The following is a 27,976-nucleotide window of genomic DNA, read 5'->3' as shown; positions in this document are numbered from 1 at the left end:
TGTTGTTTCTTTCATTTGACACGAAATAAAAGAGGCTATCCAATGATTATCTTCTATGTTTTCAGCATACTGGTAGAAGTTAGAGGTTTGGTAATATAGGTTAAATGTATTGAAATATATTAGAATTTTGTTTAACTCCTTAGCTATATAAAAGCTGGATGCCAGCCGTCTCTCTTCTTACCCTCAGTGATGGGCTCATTCTCTTAGCCAGCACTCTAATTTGAACATCTAGGGACTATTTTCTCATGTCTCGCATCGTGTCTAAATCTGTATCTTTTGTTTTTTCCTTTTCTCCATCTAAATTCAGCCACCTGGAAGCCTATAGAAGATGCTATAATGCAAAGAGTATTGACTTCAGCGGCAGATAAATCTGACTTGAATTAGGCGACCTTAGACAAGAGAGTATCTGAGCACTTCAGCTTCTATAAAATGGGGGTAAAATTTGCCTTTCAGGTTGTTGTAAGGACTAGAAATGCTATCATCAGCTCACTCATAGCATGTGGCCCCAACAGGTGTTCAGCGATCATTAAGTATTTCTCCTATGATGTGCACCCGGTAGGTCCGTTCTCATGTCTCTCATGACAATTCTCTGTACCCATTTCTAAGTCTTCTTTATTTTAAAACCCACATAACATCCTCTCGCTGTGCTTCTCCTGTCATTTAACCTTATCGATGCTTTCGAAGGCTGCTCACCTCTCGGCTGCAGGTGGGATTTTTTTATCCCATTACAAACAGTATGCAAATTAGTAGCTGTTATCCCGCTGGTTCCGCTACCTTTCCTGGTGCAGCTGCTTTACAGCCCCGCCTCACTGAAGGACCATGCAGTAACTTAAAAGTATTATATAAGTGACCCCAAAGAGGTAAAGGAGATGCGTCTGTAAATGGGACGGGAAAGATCGAGACAACCTGAACCATGCTCTGAATCATCCTCAGTGGTGCAACAAAGAACTAGTGACCATCTTTTAGAAGAGCAGGGAAACTTTTCCTATCACAGGCCGTGGAATTACAGAAAACAGAGTAGCTTAAGGCCTTCCAAGGAAAAGACTCATGAAAGAAATGATCTCATTTACTTTAAAAATTAGCCTTGAGGGGCGCCTGGATGGCACAGCGGTTAAGCGTCTGCCTTCGGCTCAGGGCGTGATCCCGGCGTGATGGGATCGAGCCCCACATCAGGTTCCTCTGCTATGAGCCTGCTTCTTCCTCTCCCACTCCCCCTGCTTGTGTTCCCTCTCTCGCTGGCTGTCTCTATCTCTGTCAAATAAATAAATAAAATCTTTAAAAAAAAATTAGCCTTGAGTAAGGCTCTCGGTACCCAGCTCAAAACTAGTAAAAATCAGTCCCAAGAGCAAGATCTTAGCCTCAGCAAGTCCTGTAGCTTTACCTTCAGAATATATCCGAGACTGACTACTTGTCATTGTTTCACGGCCACAGTCAGAGTCCTGAGTGGGGAACTCTACTTCCAACCCTTCACTTCTCCAAAGCCATGTCTATAGAGCAGTGAGAATTACCTGGTTTTAAAATTTAGATTGTGATATTATTATTATGTTTTAATTTATACTTTTTCTTTTCTTTTTTTCTCCTTTCTTGTCTTCTTCTGGATTAATCAAGTTTTTGTCTTGTTTTGCTATCTTAAGTCCCTTTTTCTCCTCTTTTTTTGTTCAGAAATAATACACTTTGGTTTTTTTCTATTATTTTGATACCTACCCTTACAACGCACTTAAATATTAATTAAAGCATAAAGTGAATCAATTTTGACACATTCCTCCCAAACAATATGAAAATCTCAAACAGCTTTAATTACAAGTCCCATCTGTTTTATGTGTTATTATAGTGTTTACTGTCAGAGGCAGTCATTTTTAAAAATACTGACTCACTTCTTTAGATTCAATCACGTATGTATTTCCTTGTTTACCATTCCTTCTCCCATCTTAATTCATCCTTCTTTGCTCAAAATCATTCTTGCTAGTAAATCTTTCTAACAGTTCTTTTGATGTGGATTTATTGGTGATCTTGTTTTGTTTGACATATTTTTCTTATTTTTAATTCTGGAATAATATTTATTTATTTATTTTTTAAGATTTTATTTATTTATGTGACAGAGAGACAGCCAGCGAGAGAGGGAACACAGCAGGGGAGTAGGAGACGAAGAAGTAGGCTCCCAGCGGAGGAGCCCGATATGGGACTCGATTCCGAAACGCCGGGATCACGCCCTGAGCCGAAGGCAGACGCCCAAGGACTGCACCACCCAGGCGCCCCTGGAATAATATTTAAGCTGAGTATAGAAATCAAGGTTGGTAATTTTTTTAAAAGATTTTTTTTTAAAGATTTTATTTATTTATTTGACAGACAGAGAGACAGCCAGTGAGAGAGGGAACACAAGCAGGGGGAGTGGAAGACGGAGAAGCAGGCGCCTAGTGGAGGAGCCTGATGTGGGGCTCCATCCCAGAACGCCAGGATCACGCCCTGAGCCGAAGGCAGACGCACTGCGCCACCCAGGCGCCCCAAGGTTGGTAATTATTATCTCTCAGTTTATCAGACCTACATCACAACTGAGTTTGGAATAAAATACAAACAAGACCACTCTGCAACCACAAAAATGAGCAAATATCCCTTTTTCTGAGTCACATGAGTAATTGCTGCTTTTTTGTTGTTTTAACCAATTTCAGTTCTAATCCCTGTTAAATCGCTTTGCCTCCCAATTAGATACCCAATTGTTGAAATGTTCCTGCTTCTTGACAATATTCAATCCAAAACTGGCCCTCACTCTGCTAAACTCTAGTTCAGAAGTATCCAAAACAGGCCCAAATTCTGGAAGAGTCTCCTCAAATAATTCCATTGTGGCATTCTCTCCTCACTGCAGCAAGCCAAATAAACCCACTTTTTTTTTTAAGTGTTAAGTATTCTTTATTTAACATTTATACATAAACCACACTAAAATGCCTTTCATTAAGCAAAAGGCAACATTTTAGATGCAGGGAATTTTAATTAAATTGGCATAGTTAAGACCAAAAAGATAAAGTGGACACTGTCAGCTTATCTTCAACCCTTACCTTTAACAGGCTAACGAACATGACGTGAAACACAGCTGAGTCTTGCTGTTCTGAGACACTGGACGGATTTCCTCAGCATTTAAACATATTAATATAACCAGTTATAGAAATCTAAATACAAAACCAATCTCCTATAAGTTTAGGGGTGGCAGTTACCATCTCTGTGAAAAGCTGCATATTACTAATGAACTCCAATCATAGTTTTAGAGGGGAAAACGGTGACAGCACTTGCGGAACCAGAATTACTATCAAAGTTCCTAAAGCTGATCGTGTTCATTTCACCACCAGCCAAACTCATTTCAGTCAGAACTGACTAAAAGAAACATTCTATCAGCCATTCATGATCTGAATTCTGGTGTATGAAATTAATTTAAATATGATACACAAAAAAAGTCCTGAGACATTTTTGTTTTTCAATAAATAAGGCAATGGCCAATTATTTCTCCTTAGTAGCTTTTTTGAGATAAGCTATCAAGTCTGCCCTTTCCCCTGTGTTCTTAATGCCAGTGAAGATCATTGTTTGCTCCAGGGATGTACTTCTTGGGATTCTCTGAATACTCCATCAGTGTCTCCTCTCCCCAGGTGATGCCTTTGTTCTTGTTGGCATCCGTGTAAGAAGAACAATGGGCCTGGGGCGCCTGGGTGGCGCAGTCTTTAAGCGTCTGCCTTCAGCTCAGAGTGTGATCCTTGCGTTCTGGGATTGAGCCCCACATCAGGATTCTCTGCTAGAAGCCTGCTTCTTCCTCTCCGACTCCCCCTGCTTGTGTTTTCTCTCTCTCTGTCAAAATAAATAAAATCTTAAAAAAAAAAAAAAAGAAAAAAAAGAAAATCCAAGGGCCTGACCTGTCTTTCGCCCAAATAAACCATGGAGATTTGGCCCAGTCTTGTGCTTGCCTCCCTTCTCCACAGTATGGCACTAGGCACGCTTCTGAACAAAAACCTTCTTGCTCTTTTCAACATCACCCATTTTTAAATTGCTCTTTTGTCGTGCGCGAAACGAAGGTGCCTGCTCGCAAGCCAGACGTCCCGCTCTCTCTAAACCCAACTTTTTTGACTACGGTTTTGTTCTGGGTGGTGTTTGGTCAATAGGCTTTGACAAGGATGATGGTCAAATACACACACACACACACACACACACACACACACTCAAAGGGCTTATAGATAATTTCTGACTTTAATTCTGTTACTGAAAATTTCAAACATTTACAAAAAGAGGCTAGGGTAATGAATACCTGAGAATCTATCACCCAGTTTGAACAATTATCAACTCATGTTTCAATCTTCATCGCTTCTTCGCGACCTATAAGCATTCCAGCTATCACAGCATGTCATCTGCGGATATTTCAAGCTGCATCCATAAAAGATAAGCGCTTGCTTTTTAAAAAGTCCTACTTATCACACCGACAACCTTATAAATCATTAAGTATTCATGAACTGTTCATTAACATTCAAATCTCCCCAGCTGTCTCCTAATTTTTGTTTGTTTTCTTGGATTAGAATCCAACAAAATCCATACCCTGCAGCTATTTGATGTCTTTTGAGTCTCTATTAATGAATAAGTTCCCTCTCCATTTTCTTCTTTTTCTTCTTCTTCTTCAATTAGTTGAAAAGCCCCAGTCGCTTTGTCCTGTAGAGTATTCCCACAATCCGGATTTGCGCCTCTGAGGTGTCATTTGATGTCTCCTGTACTTCCTATAAATTAGTAGTTAGCTCTACACTAATTCAGACTCAGACTGAAAGGGCTTTTTTGCAGGCCTGCTTCAATAGGTGCAATTTGTAATCCACCTGTGATCAGGGGGACACAACGTTGGTCTCTCATTTCATGATGGATAACAGCCGTGATTTTTTTTTTAAGATTTTTATTTATTTATTTGACAGAGAGAGAGACAGGCAGCGAGAGAGGGAACACAAGCAGGGGGAGCGGGAGAGGAAGAAGCAGGCTCCCTGCGGAGGAGCCTGATGTGGGGCTCGATCCCATAACGCTGGGATCATGCCCTGAGCTGACGGCAGACGTTTAATGACTGCGCCACCCAGGCGCCCCAATAACAGCCATTATTGATCATTGCCTAGACACATCAATTCATTAGGAGTTATAAATGTTGATTTTCTAATTATGCCATTTCTTCTTCATTTATCTGCTGGAAAACTTGTATAAATTTCCTCCTCATCTTGAATTCCCACAAGAAAAATAGGATAAATGCTTGATTCTTTCCAATTACTAGCACCTTTCAAAATACTGTGTTGATCCCCTAGCATTCTTCAATAATGAGTTTGTATTTTTAAGTATTGTTGGAAACTCATAGATTTAAACAAGTTGATACAAATATGATAGTTGAACATATCAAATATGCAAATAATATCCATTTTGACATTTAAATTGTCTCATCTTTGGCCAGTGTGAACTGTTCTAGTTGCTTCTGAGTCCTTTTGATACAATCTTAATAGTTTTTGAAGCCTTCCTTGCTTATCTTGGACAATTCCTGACCTATGCCTGAAATCAGCCATTTCTCTAAGGAGCTCCTTTCAGTGGGAAATGCGTGTTTAGAAAGCCCAGTTTGGAGGTAGTGGTATCACTGCTACTGTGTTATTGTTTCCAGGCCTTTTCAGAATAAAGCCAGGAAATGTTTTAGGATAAAATATGCCTCTAGCTCACAGTTATATTTCCAATTTAAATCAGAATTACAGAGTTTTTATTTAACTTCATTGATCATAAATCTGTATCTCTTTATCCTACACCAAAAATCCTGGTTCACAAAGACACTAGCATTAATATTTATTTGTTTTATTCTATAATACACCCATGATAGTTGCACAACAACAATACCAACATTACCACCAACAATATGACTACTTGAAAGTATTTTTGCATTTCTTTTTGTCCTTGGAGTATATCCCACTTGGGATGTCATAGTCAAATTACTGTGTTTTAAAGTCACTTGAATAGTGTGGTTGGCATTTTACATTTTTGTCATAAAATCCTTGTGCTATGGACTTATGTTGTTGAGAGAAATCTAAATTTTTCACAAATATATGCATAATAAAGAGAAGAGTACTATGTAGACCTCTAGATTCTGAATTAAATGCAAAGCCAATTAATCAAACGCCTTAGTGATACTATTTGGAATCAGCCTTTGTATTCACTTCGCTTGGCAAGTGTAAGAGATGATGATCCCAGATGCCTATGGCTGCAAAAATATGACATGGCTAAATTCTTCGGCTGCAAGATCTTAAAAGGTCACAAGATTATGTTACTCCACAAAAGTATCTTTCTGAATCTCTTTTTTTTCTCAGTTTCTCTCTCCAAGTCCCCCTCCCTTGTGGATTAGTAACCTTCAAAAAACTCTCTCTAGTCCTCCTCCACTCCTTTGCTTCCTCTAGCCTCCTCCTCTAACAACTCAGAAGCTTATATTTCGTGTGTGAGTTGGTGAGAGGGAAGGAAGAGGAACCGCTGTATAAACTAAGGGAATGAAATGGAGGAGGTAGGGGGATAGACAGCTGCAATGATCTGGGCTGGAGGACTGAAACAAACCCTTGTCCTAAGCAACTCAGAGCTCAGATTTCTTCTCTGGACAGCTGGCTTTTTTAGTCCTTCTGAAATACTCTGCAAAGATGGGGGAGGGACTGTGAACTATCTCTGCTATGGACCTTATTTGAAGTCAGCTACTTCCTAGATGTGCTCAGGAGAAACTAAATGCAATATTCAATATAGCAGGGGTGAGAGTGGTGAAAAAAAGCTATGTAATTACCCAATCTAGTTTTTAAAGGTTGCAAACTCATTACTGAGAATGCTGGAGGGCTGCCTGGAGTAGGCAGTGACTAGAGTCACATAACCTGGAAGTGGATATCTGACTTGCCTGTGATATTTCTGCCCCCCCTTCCCCACTTGGCACCCTATACTCCATATTCTTTCTAATCCTCTTACCCTCCCCACTCCCCCCACCCACACCCTACCCCCACTAACGTTCCTGGAATTTTGGACTTAGCTATTTTTAAAACAGTCAACTCAGTAGCCACCTCCCTCCCCCCCCGCTCAGCTGTCCAGTACTCTGGCCAGCCATTTACTCCCCCTTTCCCCCACACCAAACCTTCTCTGGTTGCCTGACCTCAGTGAGATTGCAGCCGGTGTGGGGACCTGGGGGAGACATGGAGAAAGAGACGGGGGATCCCCTGGCTGGAGCTGACCGACAGAGTAGGCAGTCATGGCTGGAGAATTGGATATCAGAGTAATGTTTGACCTCTGGAAACAGTAAGTCAAAATGAAATTGCATTTCCTTTAATAAGCTTTTGGAATGAAGTTAGACTTTCAGAAAATTACGACACCTACTTGAATGTCTCTGGTCCAAAAGCTAGGATCTCTTTCATACCCAGGTGCCCCATCTCCGTTTCTCCTGTCTTACTTCTCTCTGGCTGCTGGCCACCGGCCTCTTGAAGTTTAATCTTCCATCTCTCCTCTGGCTGCTTTAGCTCTCTCCTTACCCTGTTGCCTCAAACTTCTGATGAAGTATTAGGAGTTTCCCATATCCCCTATTCTGTGGTTTTCTCACCAAGGCCAAATTTTGCCTCAGATGCTTAGTCACTGGTATCCTTCTACCCTGCCCCTGGTCAGCAGTGCCCTTCACATTGGGCTTCCAACGGTGGGGGCTACTCCTCATTGTAAATTGTTTATCCCCACACTCTAGTGTCGCCAACCTATTCTCCCTCCTGCATGACTCAAACCCCACTCAAATCCTTACCTCAAGAAAAGGGAGTTTGGCAGGAGGGACTTAGCTCCTCCCCAAGGCCTATCCTAATCAGAAGACTGAGAACTTCCGAATTTGCAAATGGAAGATGAAAACAGTGGTTCTTCAGTCAGATTTGGAAAAAAGAAATACAAGAACTTTAGACTCAGCACAAACAAATACTGACTTGCATGCTTGGTTTGCATCGCACTGTTCCATGAGAGAGGGAGATGATAATCCTAGCTCCCGGTCCCTTTTCATCTGAATACTCATGTTCTAGACAGGCAGTGGGTTTTCCACCCTCACTCCTTCTTGCTAAAAATTCACAAAGGAGACACAAAGGAGAAAGAGAAATGAATGACCCCTGGAGGGTGTCCCCTCTGGATGAGGAGGGGCAAATAAGAGGTATGTCTCTGAAGTATTTTCAGATCCTAATTCTATTGAGGAGCCCACTGAGATGACTGGGGTCTGACCCATCCCCGCGACCCCTCCTTTTTTGACATTTCTGCTGTTTGGTAGCTCAGGATGGGGCAATACAGTGGACTCTGCTCCCCCCGGCCCCGCCCGGTCTAGTCAATTTTCCCTCCACCCCCACCTCTGGGTATTGCATAAGGGCCCGGAAAATGGCCACAAGAGCAGGGCACAGGGGCTCAACAGCCACACTTACAGTTTGGGGAGCCTTATTCTCCCCAAGCTCCTGACCGTTCATCCTTTTCCTGATCTTCCCAGATTCTCTTCACATCATCCTGAATGATCTTCAGCTCTTCTCTCTCCCCATGCCCAGCCGAATTTCTTTTCTCAGTCCCTTACAGGAGGTCCGGTCACAATTCACTAGGTAGGAGGGTCATCAGCTGGAAAGAGCCGGAGCCTGGGGGGACCTGGCCGGATAGGTATGGGGGACCCAGGCCGGCCCCCCCATAGCAGCCCCCCAACTCTAAGCACTGTCACCCTCCTGCTGCTCCTCTGTGGACATGGTAAGGAAGGGCTAGGGAAGGGCCGGGGAACCTAGGGGGTCCTCTGCTGGGCAAGGGTGGGCAAGTGAGCATGTGTGAGGAGAAGGACTGGGGGCTGGGGAGTTCCAGTCACTCGTCTGACTCCCAAACAGATACATTTTATTTCCCATTCTCCTTGGGGAAGGGCACTGGAAAAGCGCTTGATCCACGGGGAGACGAGATCCAGCGGCCTTACACACTTTTAGCCAGACCGAGTGAACACAGAACTAGGGAGCTGGGGGCTGGGGACCGGGGACAGGACTGGAACTCGGGATCAGTTGGGTTTTAGGAGCAGCTGAAAGCCCCTCCGTCAGATTTGGGAGAGTTAAGCGGGGTCTAGGCGCCATCTCACATCCTCTCCCTTTGTCCTCAGCTCATTCTCAATGCAAGATTCTCCGCTGCAACGCTGAGTACGTGTCGTCCACCCTGAGCCTGAGAGCGGGGGCTTCGCCGGGAGCGCTTCGAGGCGGAGCAGCGGGAGCAGGAGGAGGGGGCCGCGGTGGAGTGGGCTCCGGCGGCCTCTGTCGAGCCCTCCGCTCCTACGCTCTCTGCACCCGACGTACCGCCCGCACCTGCCGCGGGGACCTGGCCTTCCACTCAGCGGTGCACGGCATCGAAGACCTGATGATCCAGCACAACTGCTCCCGCCAGGGCCCCACGGCCCCTCCCCCGCCCCGCGGCCCCGCCCTTCCAGGCTCAGGCCCTGTCGGCTCCTCCGGCCCCCCAGCCCCGGACCCCTGTGACTATGAAGGCCAGTTTTCCCGGCTGCACGGTCGTCCTCCGGCCTTCCTGCACTGCGCCTCCTTCGGGGACCCCCACGTGCGCAGCTTCCACCACCACTTTCACACGTGCCGTGTCCAAGGAGCTTGGCCCCTGCTGGATAATGACTTCCTTTATGTCCAGGCCACCAGCTCCCCCGTGGCATCGGGGGCCAACGCCACCGCCACCCGGAAGGTCAGGGACTCAGCAGCTCCTCCCGACCCTCTCACGGTCGCCCCACAGTACCACTCCCTCCCATCCCCACTGTTCCACAGCCACGATTGCCATTCCCTTTCCTCCTCGACTGTTCCCGCATCTCCCGCCACGCCCCCCCACCAAGCACTTGCTCCTTGAGTCACTTTCCCTCGCTGGAAATTGTACTCAAACGCAGAAAACACAAGAAAACGTTGAGAGGAGAGCTGAGGAGCCCTAGCTTGAGGAGTTACAGAAGGGAAACTTTTCCTTCTCCTGTGAATTGCTGAGATTGAGTCCAAAAAGGAGAGGGAGGGGTTGAGCAGGACGGGGCAATACTAGAGCGCAGGAGAAGAGATGAGAGTGAGGGAAGGCCACGGTCAGCCTGGAGCCTCTGCCCAGATCAGATCCCTGACTGTGTGTGAGGCCTGACTGCGGTAAGGGGACAAAGCACTGAGCCCAAAATGAACTGTTTTCCCTCTTGCCCTCACAGCTCACCATTATATTTAAGAACATGCAGGAATGCATTGATCAGAAGGTCTACCAGGCTGAGGTGGACAATCTTCCAGCAGCCTTCGAAGATGGTTCTATCAATGGAGGTGACCGACCTGGGGGCTCAAGTTTGTCCATTCGAACTGCTAACCCTGGGAATCACGTGGAGATCCGAGCTGCTTATATCGGCACAACTATAATCATTCGGCAGACAGCTGGGCAGCTCTCCTTCTCCATCAAGGTAGCAGAGGATGTGGCCAGGGCCTTCTCAGCTGAGCAGGACCTGCAGCTCTGTGTTGGGGGGTGCCCCCCAAGTCAGCGACTCTCTCGCTCAGAACGCAGTCGTCGGGGAGCTATAGCCATTGATACTGCCAAACAGCTGTGCAAGGAAGGGCTGCCAGTTGAAGACGCTTACTTTCATTCCTGTGTCTTTGATGTTTTGATCTCTGGTGACCCCAACTTCACTGTGGCAGCTCAGTCAGCTTTGGAGGATGCCCGAGCTTTCCTGCCAGACTTAGAAAAGCTGCACCTCTTCCCCACAGATGCTGGGGTTCCTCTTTCCTCAGGAGCCCTCCTGGCCCCACTCGTGTCTGGGCTTTTTGTTCCGTGGCTTTGCATTCAGTGACTAGGCCAGCAACCCCTTGACTGGTTTGACATGATCAGGGGATAGAGACAGGCAGGGAAGAACATGAAGAATCACTGAAGAAAACAGTGGGAACTAGAAGACACATGAAATAATGACATTTAACCAGAGTCAGATAAGGCTGCAGTCCAGGACTGAAACAATGACAGAATAAGGATCCTGGACAAAGCTTCTGCCATCTAGACCTCTGTAGGGGCTCTTTGTCTATTTTCCCAGTCCCAGTTATGATAAACGATTGTTCTAGTCCATCTACTCCTGAAAGCACCCCAGTAAACTTAGAGGTTATAGGGGTCTTGATGACCAGTAGGAAACTTAAGGGTTGAGACTTTTAAGAGGAAAGAATTGAGAGAGGAAGATATGATCATTACCTATGAGCAATTTAATCTAACAATATTTTCTCTTGGAAGATGGAAAGAGGAGGAAATGATTAAGGATGGAGTCTTAATGTGTTCTTTCTTGGTTCAGAAATGAAACAGGGGTTGTCTGGATCTTAGCAGAAGAGGAACTCTGCCTTCGGAGAATGGCGCAGATAGGAAAGAAGCTAACATCCCCACCTCTAACTAATCTGTTATTAAAGCTATGAATTCTTCACATCCTCTTCTGTTGCCTATGTTGAATCCCTTTACAGATGCTGGAAATGGAGTAAAGACAAGGTAATCACTCCTCTGAAAGAGGGCTCAGAAGTATCAGATATTACTTCTGCCCTCAAGATGTTTACAGGCTGCTAGCGAGGCAAAACTGATTCACGTGAAGGAGTGATGAGTATACAATTATTTCCTAAATTCTGTGGTGCTATGAATTCAGATGGGAAGATAGTTGATGAGAACTAAAGAAGTAATAATAAGAGGTAATAGAAGGGATGGGATTTGAAGCGATCTTTGAAGACTGGGTAGGATTTGAATTGTTAAGGGCCTTCTAGGGCAATGGAAACCATCTGGACTTGTGCATCGATTCATTCTTCAGTGAGGAAACCAGCAAAACTCAAATGAAGTAGATAGGAAGTCATGGAATGGAAGATGGGCAGAGGCCAAATTATGAGGCACACTGAAAGTGGGTCCAAGGAGTTTAAATTAATGGCTAACATTTATTGAGAGCTTAAAACCTACCAGGTAACATTCTAAACATTTTTAATATATGAATTCATTTAATTTTCACAACTCTCTAAGGAAGATAATAGTCTCATCTTCACTTTTATACAAAGAAATTGAGGTAAGGCAAGATTAAGCAACTTGCTCACAATCACACGGCACATAAACGGTTGAACAATAATTAATTCATTAATTGACAATAATTGTTGAACCCAGGCAGTCGGGCTCCAGAGCCTTAACTCTTAATCATTACACTGTGTTGCCTGGGAAACAGAGAGCCATTGAAGATTCTGGCTGTAGAGGTCGGCAAGGAAGTGGAGCTGTGGCCATGGCCGCCTCCACACAAGAGGCTACCTTCTTAACCGCTCCTTATATTGGTTCCCCTAACTCAAAAGAGTAACTTTATCCCTCAGATGTAGGAATTTCAAGCCAGTTAAGAATTTCATGGCCAACTGGAGAATGAGAGTCTTCTATGGTACCTGTCATGTAACACTGTTTCTTTTGCCCAAACTTTAGGTTAGCCCTATTACCAGCGGAGTATTTAAAAATGGGTAGCTCAGAATAAGCACATGGAAAACATGCTCAACATTATTAGTCATTAGAGAAATGCAAATCAGATTAGTCACAATGAGAAAACACTACACAACCACTACAATGGCTAACTTGAAAAAGACTGACCATATTAAGTGTTGGAAGAAGTGGAGCTCTTACAAGCTGCTGGTGGGAATGTAAAATGATACAACCAGTTTCTAAAAATGAATCTCAGGGGGCGCCTGGGTGGCACAGCGGTTAAGCGTCTGCCTTCGGGTCAGGATGTGATCCCAGCGTTATGGGATCGAGCCCCACATCAGGCTCCTCCGCTATGAGCCTGCTTCTTCCTCTCCCACTCCCCCTGCTTGTGTTCCCTCTCTCGCTGGCTGTCTCTATCTCTGTCGAATGGATAAATCAAATCTTAAAAAATAAAAAATAAATAAAAATGAATCTCAAAATAATCATGCAAGCAAAAGAAGCCAAACAACAAAAAGAGTATATACCAGCTGCTCCCATTTTTATAAAACTTTAGAAAACATAAACTAATATATAGTGACAGAAAGGAGATCAATGGTTGCTTGGTGATAGGTGAAAGGAGGGAGGGATGGCTTACAAAAGAACAAAAGGGAATTTTGGGAGCAACATGTTCATTAACTTGATTGTGGCAGCAATTTCATGGGTATACATATGTCAAAACCCATGAAAATATATACTCTAAATAAGTGTTTATCATACATCAAGTATACTCAATAAACCTGTAATTTAAAGAAAAAAAGAAACAGGGGCGCCTGGGTGGCTCAGTCGTTAAGCATCTGCCTTCGGTCAGGGCGTGATCCCGGCGGTCTGCTATGAGCCTGCTTCTTCCTCTCCCACTCCCCCTGCTTGTGTTCCCTCTCGCTGGCTGTCTCTCTCTCTGTGTCAAATAAATAAATAAAATTTTAAAGAAAGAAAGAAAGAAAGAAAGAAAGAACGAACAAACAGGTAGCCCATCTTTCCCTTTTCCTTTGTTGGATCCGACAAAAGCTTAGAATGACCACAGCATCATAAGGAATATTAGAACAGACTTGTTCTTCTAGGAAAACACAGAAAAGAAGAGGATGATGGGGCAAAGGAGACAGACTATTTCATGATTTTATACTCTCTTTTCTACTCCTATCACAGGCACATATTCCTTCCTCCAGATTATCATTCCAAAGGTCAAATACCATAGAAAGGACATTTTCTGGCTTAAAAACATCAGCCCTGCACCTCATACTTCTGTCTTTCCATTTCACCAACAGTCAGCAGATGGCGATGGTAACTAAAAAGAGTTACTCAGTGGGGCTGGGGCTAGTCTCCCAGAAAAAGAAATTTGATTTCTTAGATTATTAGATATGTTGGTCATTTGAGAGAAAATTCTAATAAATATTTGATGGAATAGGCATTTCAGGAATAAATTGGAGATAGGGGCACAGTTAAATAAATTGTTTAAATAAACTATTATATATAATCTCACAATAAACAAAGGGTTGTTCAAGACATGAAACAATGAAAATATACTACTTGGCTCCACAATGGGTATTATTTACACCATGACAATAACGTAAACACTACAGCCCAAATTGTATAATAACAATTGTGTTGTTATTATAACTATTAGGAGAATGAGGTAAGAGAAAAGAGAAGGCAGGTATACAACACGATGTGAAAGCTGACATTTCAATTACTATGACAAAAAAGCAAAAGCTATGTCTACTATTTCTAAATTAAGAAATAAAGAAGAAACATATCACCTAGAAATACGAAGTAAATGCCAGATTAAAAAAAAAAGCTAAAAGAATTAGAGGAAACTCTAATTCTAACTCTAAACTCTAAAACAGAATGTCTCAGTAGGAGGGCATGAGAACTGATGTTTTTTTGTAAGCCCTAAATATTATGTGATTTTAAACTACATTAGGTTACATTAGTTTTATTTTATTTATTATTTTTTAATAATAATATTTTTATTATAGTATGTTAGTCACCATACAGTACATCAACATTATTTTTATTTTTAAAAGGGAGGACATTCCCACCGTGGCCAGTCCTGAGCTTTTCCCCTTAACTTATCAAATTTGTGGCCACCTCAACCACTTCTTAGGTCCACCCAACATCTCCTTACCCACTTCACCCACCTTTTATGCTTTATGGCAAATTCCCTCCCACGCTTCTTCTCAAGGAAACAGAGATAATTTCCGTGGTCCAGTAATCACGGTTCCCAAAATCAGTGCCAGGAAACTGCACTAGCACAAAGGAAAGGAAAGAAGGCATAGCATTAGAAAATAAAGGGCCTTCCTCAATTTTTCTGCCTACTCCCAAACCAAATTATTCATCATCCTTCCCAATAGGAAGAAATAGATTACATATGTTTCCTGAGATAAAACGTGTGTGAATGGAGGGTGGGCTTTGAGAAAGTGAAAGAGAAATCAGGCAGGATAACTGGACTCTGCCTTCACTACAGGGCTAATGATTTTGGAATCATTATCTGCTCTTGGTTCAAAGTTTTATATATATATAAAACTGTGTATATATATATAACTGTGCATATATATATATATATATATATGATAGTATACAGTTGACACAATCTTCCATTAGTTTCAGGTGTACAACACAGTGATTCGGCAAGTTTATAGGTTAGTGCTACACTCACCACAAGGGTAGTCACCATCTGTCACCATGCAACGCTATTACAATATCATTGACTATATTTCCTATGCTGGACTTTTCATCCCCATAACTTATTCATTCCATAACTGGAAGCTGTACCTCCCACTTCACTTTGCCCATTTTGTCCATCTCTATCCCCTCCCCTCTGGTAACCATCAGTTTGTCCTCTGTATTTAAGGGTCTGTTTCTGCCTTTTTTGTTGTTGTTGTTCATTCGTTTTATTTTTAGATTCCACATATAAGTGGAATCATATGGTATCTGTCTTTCTTTGTCTGATTTATTTCACTTAGCATAATACCCTGTAGGTCCATCCACGTTGTCACTGATGGCAAGATCTCGTTTTTTAATGGCTGAGTAACAATCCATTGTATGCATATACCACATCTTCATGTAATCAGTCTTTTTCAGTCTTTTTTTTTTTAAGATTTTATTTATTTATTTGACAGAGGTATAGACAGCCAGCGAGAGAAGGAACACAAGCAGGGGGAGTGGGAGAGGAAGAAGCAGGCTCATAGCTGAGGAGCCTGATGTGGGGCTCGATCCCAGAACGCCGGGATCACACCCTGAGCCGAAGGCAGACGCTTAACTGCTGTGCCACCCAGGCGCCCCTGTAATCAGTCTTTGATACAGCACTTTTCTTCAAATCCTACCTCTGAGAAGTGAGTTGTCAGATTTCTAATAAATCAATCAGCTTCTTCATCCTGCCCTCCCAGTCCACCAAGAATTGAAAGGTCCTTTGCTAAAACTACAGCATCTAAAAAGAAAATATTCTGCTGTGGTATTTTCTCTACATGAAGGATACAGCCCTGCACCTACCACAGCCAAGCCTACAGCCTTGAGGTGCAGTTTTGAAGAACAGACAAGAACCAGAAGGATGAGCCATGGGATGGGCTATCTATCTACACATTAGCTGATCAGGCTAAAATAATCCTACTGATTAATTTTGACCCTCCTTTAGAATTTCTGAAGCACCTAAATTATGCCAGGCTATAAGACAAACATGGTTCCTACCTTTGGGGAACTTGGTTTAGGTAGGAAGATACAGACAAACAGATAATTATAAGATAAATTGTCAATATTCATAATATTTAGAAGTATGTCCAACATACTGTAGGGATGCAAAGAAGGTGGCAATTAAATCTGCTTGTAGAAATCAATCTTTAAAAAGGAGATGAATTTTCTTTGTTTAGGGAACAGAGATGGACTACTAGAAAGATCTTTCAGCCATAAGTCAGATGAATTTTGTCCTAGCTGTGCGACCTTAGGCAAGTCACTTGAACTCCTGAATCACAACATTCTCTTCTGCAAAATTTCTTCCTGACTGTTTAGTAAGAATCAAACGTTAACACAATTGTTTAATAATGCACATGTATAAATAGCTCCATTACATTATAAAATGCTATTAACAAAGAAATATTGTTAAATGTTAGTCTGGATAAAAAATAGAAAACTGGTTTAATATACAGTTTCTTCCTCTCGTCATGAATATCATGTTCTTTCCTCTGCTCCTTCTCACAATCAACGAAGCATCTTCATCACTCAGGGTTTCAGGTCTCAGAAAAGCTTTGGTGCATTTGAGACAATTCTTGGACTAAGGATCTTGTCAGTACATTAGTCCACCCACTGGGTGGCAGGGCTGAGCAAATGGATTACTGAATTGTGTAAGAAAAAAAATTCTCAGAAAAGAGGAAATTGGGCTGAGCACACAATGTCCCATCTCTCTCATGTTCATAAATATCAACATAGTTCAATTTTCCCCTCAGAAAAACAACCATCGCCTCTCACTGCCTTACCAGCCTTGCTGTGATACACGATTGGGCCACAGGCTTTGAGGAGGGACTGGTTATATATGTTCCAGTACAGAAGGAAGTAAAGTTGAAGTTTAAAGTCTAACACTGATAAGAACCAATACTAGGTTCTGATCAGTGGCATATTCTATTCTAGAGACACACCCCGATCTACCAATTCAATTTATGTTTAATAATATATTTAACCTATGAAATGTACTCGCTAGATGTTATAAAGAATACAAAGATAGGAATTCATTATCCAGGAGAGAAAAGGAAATTTACATGTAGATTTTATATGAGAAATGTAAGTAGCATTTGTGTCACGGAGCATTTAAAAGAGAGTGAAATTCTACTTGGTGGCAAGGTGAAAGATGATGGGATTGGGAGTCAAGAAAGGTTTCATAGAGGGAGAGTCATTTGACTGTCTATGAAAAAGAGTGGTAGGATTAAGAAACACAGAGATGGGGGAGGAAAGTCAGGCATTCCAGGTAAAAAGCAAAGCATAACCAAAGACGCAAAGGCAGAGAAGGATGTATTTGGGGAACACTGAGTACTCAGGTTTGGCTGAAGTATAGGGTATATTTTTGAGGAAGTAGTGGCAAATGGGACTGGAAAGTTTGATTAAGGCCAATCTGTGAAGTCTTTAAAGTCTAGGTCGAAGCATTTGGATTTGATTCAGTAATCAATGGGTTTTAGAGCATCACAGGAACAGAAAGAAATTCAATTTTGTTAGATTAATCTGACTGTAGTCTGTAGATTGTAGCAGAAAGATCCGTTACAAGGTATTAAAAAAATCTAGGCAAAAGTAACAAGGACATGAATCAGAGTGCTGGCAGTGGAATAATAAATAAGAGGTAAATTCTAGAAACACTGGGAAGATGGCCTCTATAGAATTTGGCAATTGATTGGATGTGGGGAATGTCATAGAGGAAGGGCTCAAAAGCAATTCCTGGATTTTAAGCCTTGATAATTGTGGGAACATATAATGGTTCCATTAAAAGAAACAAAGGGAAGAACTGAATTTGAACATGGGGAAGATTATGAATTCTATACTGGACAAGTTGAATCTAAGGTGCCAGCTGGACTTTGGAAACAGGCTAACGGCACAGTATAAATCTTACACAAGTGATGTAAAGATGGGCAAAACTGAAGAGCAAACCTTAAAGGAAGAAAAGGAGAGGGCCGAGGACAAGTCCTCGAGAAAAGCTTTTGGGAGCAGAGAAAAGAGAAATTGCCAGAAAAGGAGAAAGTCCAAAAGTCAAGATGAATGTCTAAATTTTAAAAAGATGGTAGTTTTCAAATTATATAGGCGTCAAGGGGAATAAGGCCAAAAAAGAACTCTGGTTTCCTCTGGAAACCTAGAAGAAAACCATTTTAGTGGTAGCAAAAACCAGATTACAAAGGGACAAATTTAGTCAATGCAGAAAGCTGGTATAAGTTATCCTCTTAAGAAATTGAAAAGTAAAGGAAAGAAAACAGAGGAGTGATAGCATGAGAAGGGAAATATGTTTTTTAATATAATAAGGCAACTTTAAGAAGTATCTTAAATGAGCCTACAGTAGTTCTGAACAAATTAATTTACCTCCTCTCCCCATCTCTCCCTGAAGTTGGGCAACTCCTAGATGTCCATTCTTTCCTCCACATGGTAGAAAAATAGACTCCAATACACATGAAATGTGGGCTTCCAGATAAGGTATTTTTAATAATTAAACCTAACTAAAAAAACAAGAACCCTCGCAGAGCATCCTAGAGACAAGAGCACTACGTTAAGTGTTAAGAATCCTGAGTTTGGAGAATGGCTCCACCAGTTACTAGCTGTATGTCCTAGGGCTTGGTTGGTTTTTGTGGAGGGTTTTTTGGTGTTTTGTGGGGTCTGTTGTTGTTGTTGTTTGAAGACTGCTAGAGTCCGCTTTGACTCTAAAATGTTGAGTCTTGCCCTGAGTCCTTTATAGCAAGGATCAAATAAGATACAATGTGTTAAAATACTGAGAGGCAGGACAACACATTAGAAAGAGTTCATACTTTAGACCAGACAAACTTGGGTTCAAGATCTTGCTCTATTTACAAAATCTGTGACCTCAGGCAAATTACTTAACCCTCTGAGCCTGACTTAATCAACCCTGAGTCACAGGGTTATTGTGAGAATTCAATGAAATGCTCTACCTTAAATCCTTTCTGGAACAAAATGACAGATTAATTTATAAATAAAATGTCATTGAAATAATTATGTGAAGGACTTGGTCCATTATAGGTGCTCAATAAATGACCAAAAAAAGTCACTTCGAACTCTAAGATGCTATACAATTATTAATACACACAGTTGAGCAGTCTGGAATTCCACATTTCCTTTCGATTTTTATTTGCCTCTAAACTAACATTAACTAGGGAAAAAATGGGAAAAGCTGATAGGTTAGGGTAAAGGGACGTTCACAGTGAGGAGGTGACAAAGGGGTTTGCTTCGCATTAGGAACCATGAGTCTTTAGAGTTCTAAATGTTTGTCAGATCAGAAGTTAAGGAAAGAAACACAACCAGCTCTGATACTGACTGGCAACAGAGTGGGGAGGGTACTTCTTTCCCTGAAAGCTTTGAACCAACTCCAGTAAAACAAACATCACCATTTGATTTTTACTGGCACAGAGACTGAAGAGGGTGGGGAAGGTGCAGGTAAGGATGATCTCACTAGAAAACTCCGGGACTTAGCCTGACTTTGCTGTTCCTTCTGGACATGCCCTCCCCACCCCACCCCACCCCCACATCCCACAAGTGTTTGTACCCTGTTCTCAGGACAGGAACTTACAAGATTTTTTTCTTCTTTTGACTCAGAAACTGAAAAAGAAGAATCAGGGAGCAAATTTTTATCAGAATACCGGGTTATAAGGTGAAAGGTCGTAAGCAACTCTGTCCAAGAGGGCTTCGTTTCAGAACATGCCTTGGCCAGGGGCCTGGTAGGCAGCTGCTTACTGCCAAAGCTTAATAGTTTTTTGGCATTTAAGGGAACCCAGACACAGCACAGAGCAAACAAGTGGTCTGTACGGAGTTCTGCAAAATGGGAAAGAAAAAAACCCTGAGCCCAAAGAGGAATTTGTTGCAAGAGAGAACTGCTTGATTTTTAAAAGCTCAAAAAATTCAGCCCTTCATATATGTGCCCAAATAAATATCTGCATTCCCTTTTTTCTGAGATGTCCAGGATCACTACCACCCTGACCTATTTCTATCCACCTCTCCTCCTTTCCTCTCAAAATCTATGTAGCTACATAACACACACTGTTTAATAATATTGATTCATATATATTTTTTAATGTAATCTCTACAACCCAATGTGGGGCTCGAACTTAACAACCCCGAAGTGAAGAGTCACATACTCCATCAATGGAGCCAGCCAGGTGCCCCTGAATCATCTATTTCTTTGTAAACATTTTGTTTTTTCATATTTATGTCCACTTTCATACCCATCAAAATGAAAGTTCTCCCAGAAGCCACAATTCTGAATTTTAAAAATTACTTTGGTGAGAGTCCTACCCTGCCTGCTCCTGATAATTCAATCAGTATTGCTGACAGACTAAAAAACAACTCAGGCCTTGTTGACTAGGTTTCTAAAACAGGGTGCCACCTCAAACCCACACACCCTAAGGATCAACATGTTCCCCTTTTTGTTCCCCGGGGGTTGAGTGTGTGTGTGTGTGTGTGTGTGTGTGTGTGTGTGTGTGTGTGTGTTTTCCAACACAGTTCTGATGCCTGAGTCCTGAGCTTGCTTAATCGTGGTGCTGAGTTGTAACTTGTTAGCCTTAGGATGTCAACCCAGTTACGGTGTATGAAGAAGGAAGAAGAATCCTTAGAGGCAATGGATAGCCTTCTTTTTGCTGAGAATAGGATCTCTGTATATCTTAATGCTTCTTATTTACTTTCTCATCTCTATCTTGGAAACACTGTCTTCCTCTTTCCAGCACGCGCACGCACACACACACACAAAAGATAAAAATCTCCTGATACCTCAACACAGACATAGGAGAGGCCCAGGAATCAAAGATAAGGGTGGAGGAGGGGTGTGGGGGAATCCCTGTATCTCTGTAAGTTTTTCTTATTGCATTTATGAATAATTTCTCATGAGTCAGCTCCTTAAGGCATCTCATGGCTGGGCTGGGGGGAAAACCTGACAGCCAAATGACAACACAGAGAGAGGAGTCAGGGTCTCTTTTAGCTTGAACATATAGTGTGCTAGTGACCCTTTTGTCTTTCTTCACTGGAACTTCTAAAGGGCTTAGAAAAACACTTTTGAAAGATAGGGAAGCTCTTCCTTCAAACGGGTATACAGCCATCTCTCCACCAACACTGGTTATAAACCAAAGAACTTTTAACTAGGCTCTGAGGAGTGTGGGCAACAGATTTAGGGATGTACCTTTGATTTAGTGGGTGGCAAAGGGAATGAAGAAAGGGTGCAAACAACACAGGAGAAAAGTGAAAAGAATGAAGCATCTTTTTTCTTCCTTCCTGAAGAAGCAGGGAGGAGTGAGAGAGAGAACCAGAGCCCAAAGTACACACCTTACTGAAGTGTAACAGGTAACTGGTGGAACATAAACAAAGTGTTCCCCAACTCTGCGGGTAGAACTGAATAGATGAGGGGATAAGCAACAGGATGTGAACACGCCCTATTTCCGTTCCAGAGAACAGAATAGAGGGTACAGGGGGTTGCGAACAGCCCAGGCACGCAGTTCCGGGCTCTGAGGGGCTAGACAGGGAGAGAAGGCCGAGCAGTCTCCCTACCCGCTGTCCCCTGAGGACTGAAGAGAGGTTTACAATTTGTGACAACCTCTCCTTTCTTTCACAGTATTTTGGGGTTTTGATAGAGACGCGGGGCAAGAGAAGGACAAAGGGGATCTTCCCGAACAATAACGCCAGCGCTCCCTGGCCTCCGCCCCAATTCTGAAGTATTCTTGGAGTTATGGGATTATTTTTCACAGGACTTGCGACTTGTGAGCCGGGAATAAACGATCGCCTCTAAATTAACTGCACTGGCTAAGGCTAGGCACGAAATTCCCACATAAGCACATTTTCTTTTTGCCTCAAACCCCACTCCCATTCCAGAAGCATCTGCACCCTCCCTCCGACGGCCACCAACCCGCGATAAATTTTAGGGTCAGTGAGGCCCCGCTTCCTTTGGGCCGGAGGGAAGCCGCTCCGCAGCCCCTCCGCCCCCTCCTCCCTGAGACGCGGTGCTGCACAACAACCGTTTTCCCCGCCAGGAGCACACCGTGTCCACGCGCCGCTGCGACCTCGCTGATTGGCTGGGCTCCTGGTAAACAAGGCCCGGGCAGCCAATGGGGGGGCTGTGCACGAGGGCAGCACGAGCCTCCGGACCAGCGCTCGCGTGGCCCTGCCCGCCCGCGCTACTATATAAAGCAGTTTCCGGCTCTCGCTTGAAACTATCCTTTCCTCTCTTAGGACGGGGTGTGCTGAGCCGCCCCGCCGAGATCCTGAGCGCTCCTCCAGCTGTTGGGAGGATAGAAAAGAAAGCTAGTTTGTTTTTTTTTTCTAGAGCTCCCTTGGCATATCTACAGCTTACGTTTTTCTGACATCTTTTTGAAATCTTAGTGGAGAGTTGAAGAGTTGAAATAGTTTATTGCAGAGGGGGTTTTGGATTTGGAATTTTTTTCTTCCCCTGTTTGTAACTGTTAAGGCAACCCAGCTTAATCATGGTGATGTTCAAGAAGATCAAATCTTTTGAGGTGGTCTTTAACGACCCTGAAAAGGTGTATGGCAGTGGGGAGAAAGTGGCTGGCCGGGTGATAGTGGAGGTGTGCGAAGTCACTCGAGTCAAAGCTGTCAGGATCCTGGCTTGCGGAGTGGCCAAAGTCCTGTGGATGCAGGGATCCCAGCAGTGCAAACAGACGTCTGAGTACCTGCGGTACGAAGACACGCTTCTCCTGGAAGACCAGCCAACAGGTGAGTGGCCGGCCGAAAGCTGATTCCACAGGAGCTTTGAAATGAATGGTTGGAGCTTAGGCTAAATATTCCAAGTTGCTCAGGTTGAGCAGCTTGAATTTTGTGTTGCTTCCTTTTTTAGTTTTAACTTGCAGACTCTGTCCTCAAAAAAGGGTGGTTTGTACAGTTTCTTAGCGTTGTGTTCTGAAGGTGATCCTGAGGGATGTTGCCTTAGCTATTTAAAGGTTTCCTGTATGCAGAAGTTGTTAATTCTTGTTTCCTGTTTGAGAGGATGGTAGCTTCTCTGTCCTGGTTGAGCTTTTCATCATTGCAGGGCTTTATAACTTTTTGCCCAACAAAATGCTTCAGAATGTAAGGGGTGAAAAGTGGGGGAGCTTCAATAGGCTTGCATGCTGCCCAAGAATTCCTTATGGCACAGATGCATTTGAAGTGTAACAAGAAACCTGATGGGCTACTACTGTCTTTTCTTTCTCTTCAGGTGAGAATGAGATGGTGATCATGAGACCTGGAAACAAATATGAGTACAAGTTCGGCTTTGAGCTTCCTCAGGGGTAGGTGTCTGCTAAATACATCTCTGGACTTTTTTTTTAATCTCCAAAATTGTCCCCACCTTTGATCACTTACTGTTCTTGGAGAGCAGTTTTAGATTAATTGCTTGTTTTTTCTTGACACAGGCCTTTGGGAACATCCTTCAAAGGAAAATATGGGTGTGTAGACTACTGGGTGAAGGCTTTTCTTGATCGCCCCAGCCAGCCAACTCAAGAGACAAAGAAAATCTTCGAAGTGATGGATATGGTGGATATCAATACTCCTGATTTAATGGTGAGATTCATTTTAAAATTCTCCTCTTTTGGGCTTCAGGGATGATAAGTCGATAAGTCAAGGGTCTGCAGTATCAGATTGAAGCACCTCAGGGGTGGAAGGGAAAGTTGCCTATTCTGGGTAAGGAGTGGAAAGGAAAAAGAAGCAGAGAAGAAAATTCTAGAAATTTTCAAAATGTCTTTTTACCCCTCTTCAACATAGGCCCCTGTGTCTGCTAAAAAAGAAAAGAAAGTTTCCTGCATGTTCATTCCTGATGGACAAGTGTCTGTCTCTGCCCGAATTGACAGAAAAGGATTCTGTGAAGGTAAAAACCTAGTACTTAAAATGGTAGACTGATGAAACAGGAACTGTGGGTTTGGGAATGAGGGCAGGGGATAGGGATAGAATAAAAACCATTAATTGTACTAAGCATCAGCTAATAAGTTTTCATCTTTCTCATTATTAGGTGATGAGATTTCCATCCATGCTGACTTTGAGAACACATGTTCCCGAATCGTGGTTCCCAAAGCTGCCATAGTAGCCCGCCACACTTACCTTGCCAATGGCCAAACCAAGGTTCTGACACAGAAGTTGTCATCGGTCAGAGGCAATCATATCATCTCAGGAACCTGTGCGTCATGGCGTGGCAAGAGCCTTCGGGTGCAGAAGATCAGGCCTTCTATCCTGGGCTGCAACATCCTTCGAGTTGAATACTCCTTACTGGTGAGTGGGTGGAGTCAGAGAGAAATTGTTCATTTTTCAAAATTGCAGGGGTTTCTCCAGACCTCTAGTGTAACAAATTACCATTTTCCTTTCTAGATCTATGTTAGCGTCCCTGGCTCCAAGAAGGTCATCCTTGATCTGCCCCTAGTAATTGGTAGCAGGTCAGGTCTGAGCAGCCGGACATCCAGCATGGCCAGCCGAACCAGCTCTGAAATGAGTTGGGTAGATCTCAATATCCCGGATACCCCAGAAGGTGAGCCAGACCTAATAATGTCTCGTCGTCTTTTTTGGCCTGCTTCGGTTTGTGAAATTGTGATGGTCAGGCCTTTCACGGCCAGACTACTTATGCCTATGTTTTTTCTAGCTCCGCCTTGCTATATGGATATCATTCCTGAAGATCACCGATTGGAGAGCCCCACCACTCCTTTGCTAGATGACACAGATGGTTCCCAAGACAGCCCTATTTTTATGTATGCTCCTGAGTTCAAGTTCATGCCACCACCTACTTATACTGAGGTGAGAATTGTCATTTTACCGCTGCATTTGTCCTAAGCCTTCTATAGGAAGTTGAGTGGGAGGGATTGCTAAACTTGGTGGTTCTTTTAGTTCTTACCCAAACTAAAATGGTCGCTTCTTTCTCTTCTCGCCCCCCACGCCCACCCCAGGTGGATCCCTGCATCCTCAACAACAATGTGCAGTGAACATGTGGAAGAAAAGAAGCAGCTGTACTTAACTTGTTTCTTTCGCCTCTCTTCCTGGACTCTTATTTTTTTCAGAGACTCAACAGTCTCTATAGTGGGGTATGGGGTCCACCCCAGCCTCCGACTCCACAACGTAAGAGGTGATCAGCAGGCAATCTCCTGGACCTTAAATGGTGCGCACACGTCCTCAGCCAGTGAGACGCTGTGATGTGGGAGTGTTTGCTGGATGGGTTTAAAAACACACTAGAAAAACTCAGGCCCATCCCATTTTCTCAGATCTTGAAAATCGAGGCATTTTTGTAGTTTCGAATAAGGGGTAGAAATGGCCTCCTCACATGGTCTTCCCCAGGTTTTTTTGGAGAGGATTATATATCTTGAACTTTTCTGCCATGTGGAGCAGAGCCAGTTTAGCAAATTAGGAAAACAAAAAGGAAAAAAGTCATGGCCAAAATTTTGGGACAAGAAGGTTCTTAAAATCAGGGTTGCCCTTTGTACACTAACAGGAAAAAAAAAAAAATCTTCCAGAGCTGATTTGAACTTTGGAGAGAGCTTCCCATGTGAATTAAAGAGAAGAAGCTCTAAGGTTGTCTTTGCTTAGAATGTACTTTAATCTGGCTTAAAGCAGTTGTAACTATGCTCCTCCACCAAAGGTCTTAAAAGCCATTTTTAAAGCCTATTGCACTGTGTTCTCCTGTTGGCAAACGTTTTCATGCAGGAGAATGTGTTTTTCTTTTCATGTGACTCCTTGGAATGGATTCTGAGGTGATAATTCTTAGCACTTTAGTTCCTGTCAAATTTTGGGTGTGTGTTGTTGTTTTTCCCCCAATCTCAAATGTAAGCTAAAACTGGTCTACTATGTTTCTAGGGGTAAGCACAATGACAAAAAATGCGTATATAGTGTTATTCCTCACTTTTGAGACTTTGTCCCAGTGTACAGAATGCTGTCATTCTGACACTCTAATTCTATGAGAAGGGTTGCTGCTATCAGCCTTGGCCACTGTGACTTCTCCATACCCAAGGAGAAACTCCAGATCAAGATGCCCCCGACACTGTGATCAGAGCTTCCAGACATTGCCATGAGACACGAGAGGGCAGGTCTTCACCAAAGCCCCCAGGGCTCCCTTTCTGCCCAGTGTTAGGCGGCAAGGATATCAACAGCCCTCTCTCACTGCAGCCCCTAGCACTGGGTCAGTCACCCTCAGCCTTAGCACTTTGTTCACTGTCCTGTGTCAGAGCACTGAGCTCCACCCTTTTCTGAGAAAGTGTGTGGGCTGAAGGTGGTTTCTTTTTTTTGTTTTTTTAATTGTTTATCTTTTTGTATGATAAAAACTATATTTTGTACTTAACCAGATATATTTTCACCCCAGGTGGGGGGTATTCTTTGTAAAAAATAAAAAAATAAAAATAAAAGTTTTTTAATGGCGAAAACAGTTTTCTTGTCTGTGAGATGGTGTTGAAGCTATTAGAAAGTATGCCTGAGGGAGCTTTGCCCTTACTGCACCGTTAGGGCTTTGGGGAAAACATTCCCCATAGGTAATGTTTTCCCCAAAGGGGGAGGGATCACGCCCTGAGCTGAAGGCAGACGCTTAACCGCTGTGCCACCCAGGCGCCCCTGAGCTACATTTAGTCTTAATTCCAATTAGCTAAAGAACTGCGGTGGGATATTCTGGTGGTATAGGCTAGTTTTCTGCACTTGTACACACTCATCATGAAATGCCTTCAATTTTGGAGTGCATGAGTCTTTTCCAAAGATGAGCTCTTAAGGCTCAGTCAGGAGAGCATGTGACTCTTGATCTCAGGGTTGTGAGTTTGAGCCCCATTTTGGGTGGAGTTTACTTAAAAATAAGATCTTTTAAAAAAATGAGCACCTGAAATTCACAGAAATAAGATTGGAGACGGGGTTTGAAAGGAAAGGGTTATGGTTACCAATTAATTTGGTTTCATCCCAGGGTTTCTTCTCAGCCAAACCTGGTTTATAAACAGTAAGATATCAGATGATAATTATTCAGGACTTAAGGATCTAGACTTGTAAGTATTCGTTGAAGGCAGCTACCATCTCTTCTGTTCCTATTACAGTTCCTATCAAACACATAATGATAACTCAGTAAATATTTGCTGAATATGTTACTCCAGCCTCATCCCTTTAGGATATGCTTCTGCAGTTCCTATTTTTTCCTTATAGGGTGAGAACAATAAATGGATGCCACAAGTCCCCCTCTAGTTGAAATGATTTTTATTATTCTCAAAGGGGTGATGAGGATGAGCAACCCCGAGACTGGGAAGGTTAATGTACTTTCTGGTTTCTGGCTTAAACTTTTTTTTTTTTTAAAGATTTTATTTATTTACTTGACAGAGATAGAGACAGCTAGTGAGAGACGGAACACAAGTAGGGGGAGTGGGAGAGGAAGAAGCAGGCTCATAGCAGAGGAGCCTGATGTGGTGCTCGATCCCATAACGCCAGGATCACGCCCTGAGCCGAAGGCAGACGCTCAACCGCTGTGCCACCCAGGCGCCCCCTGGCTTAAACTTTTGCAGACAGATCTAGTCCTGGCCCTTATTTGGGTATGGGGCGCCGGGGGGGGGGCGGGGGGGAGAGTTTGGCTTTTCTGTGGACTTCCACATGCTAATTCCAAACCTCAGACTCCTGGAAGTTCATAAAATCAATGTGAATTGAGCAGAAAGTGAGATGGAGAAGATTCTTTCCCATTTCAGTCTTTGTTCATCTGTCTTTCATTCTCAGGAGCTCCTCTCTCTTGGTTCTTTGTCTGTTTTTCTTTCCCAAGGTGTCCGGCACTAGCTCCCTGTCGCCCTGGTGACTCTTTCCTTTACTCCTACCTCTGCGGCCTCCTTTTCTTACCTGTTCAAGA

General features: G+C 43.1%; 2 protein-coding genes and 1 pseudogene across 3 annotated transcripts; 2 read left to right on the top strand and 1 right to left on the bottom strand.

Moving 5' to 3' along the window:
- Positions 1-3,486: 3,486 nt before the first annotated feature.
- LOC109490433 lies at positions 3,487-4,017 on the bottom strand (annotated as a pseudogene).
- Positions 4,018-7,153: 3,136 nt separating this feature from the next.
- Positions 7,154-11,433, top strand: HJV (hemojuvelin BMP co-receptor). Of its 2 annotated transcripts, none has more exons than XM_019805211.2 (4): positions 7,154-7,296; positions 8,571-8,742; positions 9,134-9,714; positions 10,205-11,433. In XM_019805211.2, exons 2-4 carry the CDS (start codon positions 8,661-8,663, stop codon positions 10,826-10,828), a joined length of 1,287 nt encoding a protein of 428 aa, XP_019660770.2. In that variant the 5' UTR covers positions 7,154-7,296; positions 8,571-8,660; the 3' UTR covers positions 10,829-11,433. The 2 variants fall into 2 exon arrangements, with proteins under 2 accessions (XP_019660770.2, XP_034498908.1); XM_034643017.1 differs by having other exon boundaries at positions 8,498-8,742.
- A 10,930-nt stretch (positions 11,434-22,363) lies between these two features.
- On the top strand, positions 22,364-26,539 carry TXNIP (thioredoxin interacting protein). Its single transcript, XM_002924566.4, has 8 exons — positions 22,364-22,884; positions 23,363-23,435; positions 23,559-23,706; positions 23,908-24,010; positions 24,152-24,408; positions 24,505-24,661; positions 24,773-24,924; positions 25,074-26,539. The coding sequence occupies exons 1-8, from the start codon at positions 22,635-22,637 to the stop codon at positions 25,107-25,109; spliced, it is 1,176 nt and encodes a 391-aa protein (XP_002924612.1). The 5' UTR covers positions 22,364-22,634; the 3' UTR covers positions 25,110-26,539.
- Positions 26,540-27,976: the final 1,437 nt, after the last annotated feature.

Source organism: Ailuropoda melanoleuca, chromosome 2 (genome assembly GCF_002007445.2).
Source record: "Ailuropoda melanoleuca isolate Jingjing chromosome 2, ASM200744v2, whole genome shotgun sequence".
NCBI lineage: Eukaryota > Metazoa > Chordata > Mammalia > Carnivora > Ursidae > Ailuropoda > Ailuropoda melanoleuca.
The sequence above is the reverse complement of the archived record's forward strand: the minus strand, read 5'-3'. Positions and strand labels throughout refer to the sequence as shown.

What these genes read in the sequence shown, in the direction of transcription:
- HJV (XM_019805211.2), top strand. Translation starts at nt 8,661, where the DNA reads ATGGGGGACCCAGGCCGGCCCCCCCATAGCAGCCCCCCAACTCTAAGC. An exon ending in GCTGCTCCTCTGTGGACATG is followed by an intron (nt 8,743 to 9,133) that starts GTAAGGAAGGGC and finishes CTTTGTCCTCAG; the next exon opens with CTCATTCTCAATGCAAGATT. An exon ending in ACGCCACCGCCACCCGGAAG is followed by an intron (nt 9,715 to 10,204) that starts GTCAGGGACTCA and finishes TTGCCCTCACAG; the next exon opens with CTCACCATTATATTTAAGAA.
- TXNIP (XM_002924566.4), top strand. Translation starts at nt 22,635, where the DNA reads ATGGTGATGTTCAAGAAGATCAAATCTTTTGAGGTGGTCTTTAACGAC. An exon ending in CCTGGAAGACCAGCCAACAG is followed by an intron (nt 22,885 to 23,362) that starts GTGAGTGGCCGG and finishes CTTTCTCTTCAG; the next exon opens with GTGAGAATGAGATGGTGATC. An exon ending in TCAATACTCCTGATTTAATG is followed by an intron (nt 23,707 to 23,907) that starts GTGAGATTCATT and finishes TCTTCAACATAG; the next exon opens with GCCCCTGTGTCTGCTAAAAA.